The sequence below is a fragment of the Rhamphochromis sp. 'chilingali' genome (assembly GCF_963969265.1).
Source record: "Rhamphochromis sp. 'chilingali' genome assembly, contig: SCAFFOLD_165, whole genome shotgun sequence".
NCBI lineage: Eukaryota > Metazoa > Chordata > Actinopteri > Cichliformes > Cichlidae > Rhamphochromis > Rhamphochromis sp. 'chilingali'.
Window position 1 is genome coordinate 1 of NW_027667077.1, and position 5,000 is coordinate 5,000.

Consider the following 5,000-nt stretch of genomic DNA (forward strand, 5'->3'; position numbering starts at 1 on the left):
CTGTACAGTGTGAAGATTGGCAGGAATCCAGCACTTAATCCTGACAAAGGGATTTCTCTGAGGCATCTTTAAGACAGAATGGAGGTCAAATGACTTTGATCTCAGTCGATTTAAGAGGCATGCATAAAAGTCGAGTCAGGACAGACAAATAATGCACTGTAGGATTTAATTTTGCCTCAGTCATACAGGCTTTACTTTGGCTCCAAGTCACGAGGTCACAGTGAGGTCAAAGATACTTTGTATCCTGTTGGAAGGCTGACCTCAAATCAACAATACATCTACAGGTTGTTCTGAATTTACTGAAGACTTGTTTTTATTTATTTTGAAACTGTACAGTCTTATGCAAAAGTCTTGAGCCAGGCTGTTTTTGTAATATTTCAATCATGCACAAGACTGGCAGCAGGTCTTGTGTCAGATTACAGCTTCACGGTGAGCTGATCTGATCTATGCCACTGACAATGTTTACTAGCATAAATCATGAGAGCTGTATGGTCATTTTTCTTTCTTGCACTTTTATAAAGTTCAAGTTTGTTTTGCAACCACAGAGGTCACCCTCTTTTTAAAGTTGTTCCTTAAGTAAGTCTAACTGACTTACTCATACCCCAGCTTAGTTTTTTTTTATGCTCACACTGTGGTAGCTGCAGATTTATTAGGGCTGTTCGAGGCAGTCTGACCATCCCAAAAACCCACTGCTGCTGAATTTGGATCCAGCTGAATTATTAGCTGAATTTGGAGCGCACAGCTAAGAGCTTCTATTTGTTCACAGTTCTGGAAAGAGGTGGTGGAGGACGCTGAAGTCAGGGAGCTGATCTGGGACAAGAACAACCCAGCACAAGGTAAATGCACACTTATACAGTACACATGTCCCTCCTTTGAGCACCCCTCCCATTCATACACTATGTGCTTATACCCTCACCCGCTGTAAGTTGTTCCTGTTCTCTCTGCAGATGGTACGTCGTGCGCGGAGCGCTGGCAGAGCCTCTTCCACCCTCCGCGGACCGCGGGCATCAGCGACATGGAGGCCCAGCGGGTGCTGCAGATTGCCGTCATCCTGCGTAACCTCTCCTTCGAGGAGGCCAACGTCAAGCTGCTGGCGGCCAACCGAACGTGCCTGCGCTTCCTTTTGCTCTGCGCCCACTGTAACCTCATCTCACTCCGACAGCTCGGACTGGACACTTTGGGCAACGTGGCTGCCGAGGTAGGTGTGGGTTTGTGATGGTACAATGTGCTAAAAATAGCTTCACGTGGAGGTACCCTTTCCCGTGTTAGGGATATGTGTCAGATCAGTGAAGTAGTTAAGCTGAACAAGAAATGAAGGAAATTTGCTTTCAAATGTAGGTCACTGTGACACACAGAGTTGTCATTTCTTACCCAAAATACTTCAGTGGAGCTTGAGAACAGCAAGTTGAGTTGATGTTAGTGTGATGGCGTCCTTCAGTGCAGTTCATGTGTTAGCTAAACCCCTTGTAGCCTTACCAAAACACAGCAGCAAAAATATATAGACTCAGTTCAATCTGCAATTTCTCTCTTAAGCTGCCAGTGTGGCATGCAAGAAATGACAGCGTGACGGGTGTATCCGACATTAGTTAGCCACATATTTAAAGTCTGGGATCATTTCCAGCTAAGTGATTTCATGTTTTGACCTTAGTAGAGGCAAGGATTACTTCCATGCATGCTATTAAGTACACCTGTTCACATGCTCACTGACACAGCTATTTAATCAGCCAATAACATAGTAGCAACTCATTTAAGCATTCAGGCATGTTTAAGATGACCTGCTTTAAAACCAAGCGTCAGAATAGTGAAGGAAGGTGATTTTTTTGTATTATTATTTTTGGTTGATGGTGCCAGACAGGCATTTGAATATTTCAGAGACTGCTGATGGACTGTAAACTCTGAAAGCTCGACACATCGAACCTTGAAGCAGATGAGCTACAGAAGCCACTCTTGTTAGCAAAGAACAGGAAACCGAGGCTATAGTTCACAGTGACTCAAATCATCTCAAACTGGACTCTCCAATATGACAATGAGTTCGCTGCACTCAAATAGGTTTCCACAGCCACAAGATCCAGTACAGTGATTTTGGCCTGTGTTTCCAGCACCTTGCTGAAAATGATTAAGTCAGTTCTGAAGCAATAGGAGGTCCCACCCGGTACCCCCTAATAATAAAACGCCCTGTGAGTGTATAAATGACAAAAAATAAAGAATACCAGAGTAGCTTAACCGCTGCCAGCTCCGGGACTTCAGCAGTGGAAATCAGCAGTGACTGTTGTCGAACTTTCACTTGCTGAACAGCCTAACATGCTTATATTCTTCCAAAATCAGATGGATTAATGATTAAATTAGTTCCTGCTCATAAATATGCGGACATATCTACTAGATTCATTAGAAGACACGTGGTGTATCAGCTGTAGCTGTAGGTTTCCAGGAGAAACGACAACAGATGGTGTATCAGCATCATTTCCACACTGTTGGCCTTTCAGCATAACATTTATATATTTATTAGACCGGGGTGAATTCTCATATTTATTTATTTTTATCGGCTTTAGACAAATACTGAAGACTCAACATGCAGAAATATTTCAAATTGAGTTGTGTGAATGGAAGCAGTGGCCGCAGTGAGCATCACAGCCTGGCCACTGGCCACGGCCTGTTTCCTTTTAAACTGAATGTTTATTGGTATAAAAAACATGTCCGTGTGGCCCATATTTAGTGGAAACTGTGTGCCTCACAGAGACAGTTGAGCTTTTGATGTCATTACTTGAGTCATGGGTTTTAGATGCGATACTGCAAGAATGTAAATATAAACATTTTCAAACACCTTCTCTTTCCTAATATGTTATACTCAACACATCGTGGCTGCCATCATGGAATTCATGTGTCCTTGTACTTTTTTTTTCTTTTTTAAATTACAGTAACTTTGTGCTTTGATTTGATTGAGTGCACTTAATATTTCAATGTTGGCTTTCCTGTCTCCTCCTCTGCTCTCAGCACGGCGGGGCAGCGAGTCCACTGTAAAACGTCTTTAATGAATGTTGCAGGTCTTGCCAGCTGACTTGCTGGAGTGATGATGGCACCGTTGTATAAATCTTGTCTGACTTCTTGTAGCTCCAGCTGGATCCCGTTGACTTTCGGACGACACATCTGATCTTTCACACGATCACTAAATGCTTGATGTCCAGGGACAGGTTTCTCAAAATGAGAGGTAGGTGTTTGCTACTTTAGTTTCTGCCTCTAGCAAAGTATTTTTGTGTACAAAGGATCATGGGTTAATTAACTGCGTGTGTGTTTTGTGCGTCTTTTAGCCATGGAGATCCTGGGTAACCTCAGCAAAGTGGAGGACAATGGTGTGCTAATCTGTGAGTACGTGGACCAGGACTCATACAGGGAGGTCATGTTGCTCCTCACCCTGCCGGACCTCATGCTCCTCATGGCCTCCTTGGAGGTGCTATACCTGCTGGCACAGCTCGGAGAGATCCCATGCAGCAAGATCGCCTTCGTTGACCACAGCATAGGTACAAATCGACCGTTACCTCGTGCTTTATAACTCACGGAGGCCACTTGTGGTAATGTCTGCTTCCCAATTTGTCATGCTAGCCTGACTGTTAAAGAAGGCTCATTTCCAGCTCTAAAATATATTAATGGATGTGATAAAGGAGGACATGCAGAGGGTTGGTGTGACAGATGAGGATGCTGGGGATGGTGTCAGATGGAGGCAACCTCTAAAGGGAGCAGCCACAAGAAGGAGGACTTGTACTAAAGTAGCTGTTCATGAATCACAGTTCATTATTTAATCTTTTTTTTCCCCCATGTTCTTTCTTCTCCTGCTCAGACTTGTTGGTTCGGTTAGTATCTGTAGACCTTCATACGTTTGGACCTGACGCCCTAACAGCGGTGCGGTTGATTGAGCATCAGGCGAACGCCGACCAGGCAGCTGAGGTCCGACCACAGCTGGTCGAGCAGGTACCCGCGGCCGTGCAGGGAGCTCCAGCACCAGGTGAGCAGTGGTCTGACACAGCTGAATGGCTTAATACAGTCACACCCGGAAGTGAGAGGGGAGATTTAAAAAGAGCTTGTTTTGCTTTGATTTGCATTCAGTGGTGTGATGTAGAGCAAACAGATGGAAATGGTGAAGATGCTGAGTGTGGCCACCTGAGATAGAGCTGTCAGTTAGTTCACCTGGTCTTAGGCTGTCAGTCATACATCAGCGTTCTGGGTCCAACTTAATATTTATGCCAGCTGCATCATCCAGGGAAAAAGTGCAGATACAGGTCGTTACTGTACAGCTTGTAAGAGTCTGTAAACAACAAGCAGACTTTGAGACAGGACAGTCAAAAGAGGTCTGCTGGACACACACAGAGGAGATGATGGAGGGGTTTCCTGTTTGAACTTGATGAAGAGCTGTGAGAGATCCTGCAGACCTCTGCAAACATGAGTAATTACATCTGTGTATAGCAGTGTTTCACAGAGAGGACACAAGCCTCTTTGATGGTTTTTTTTTTTAATACTTTTTAAAGAGGAATGGTTTCGTTTTTCTCCTGCTTACTCGTGAAGTCTTTCCACATTTTCCTCTTATTGTTTTCTGATGCTTACCCATCTCAAAGCAGTTAGCTTGTTTCTTAGTAGATGTTATGGTAAATGGAATGGTTCTTGTATAGAGTGTTTGTAGTCTGATGGATGAATCCGGGGCAGTTAAGGGGTTCAGTATTTTGCCCTTAGTTCAGCACGCAGCCTGTACGAGCCAGGGATCAAACCACGGATCTGATTGGCACATCAGATCCGTAACCTCATTGGGTTTTGCATTGATCCTCTATAGTGTCTCCAAACTACTGAGAAGCCATGTGCTGCTGGCAACAAAGACTGACGTAGCAGTAAACACCATGCTTGCTGAAGAACAGCTGTTGTATCGCTATTGGCCTTTTTCAAAATCTTCACACAAGATATTTTTAGACGGCATCAAAACTTTTAAGAGCTGGAATTTAAGTCAATACAATTGGTAT

General features: G+C 44.0%; 1 protein-coding gene across 1 annotated transcript; it reads left to right on the plus strand.

Moving 5' to 3' along the window:
* Positions 1-742: 742 nt before the first annotated feature.
* On the plus strand, positions 743-4,970 carry LOC308391470 (AT-rich interactive domain-containing protein 2-like; the record flags this gene model as incomplete). Its single annotated transcript, XM_080908036.1, has 5 exons — positions 743-836; positions 948-1,198; positions 3,109-3,205; positions 3,306-3,515; positions 3,833-4,970. Coding segments are annotated over 5 exons (981 nt in total), but the record flags the coding sequence as incomplete, so codon positions are not given.
* Positions 4,971-5,000: the final 30 nt, after the last annotated feature.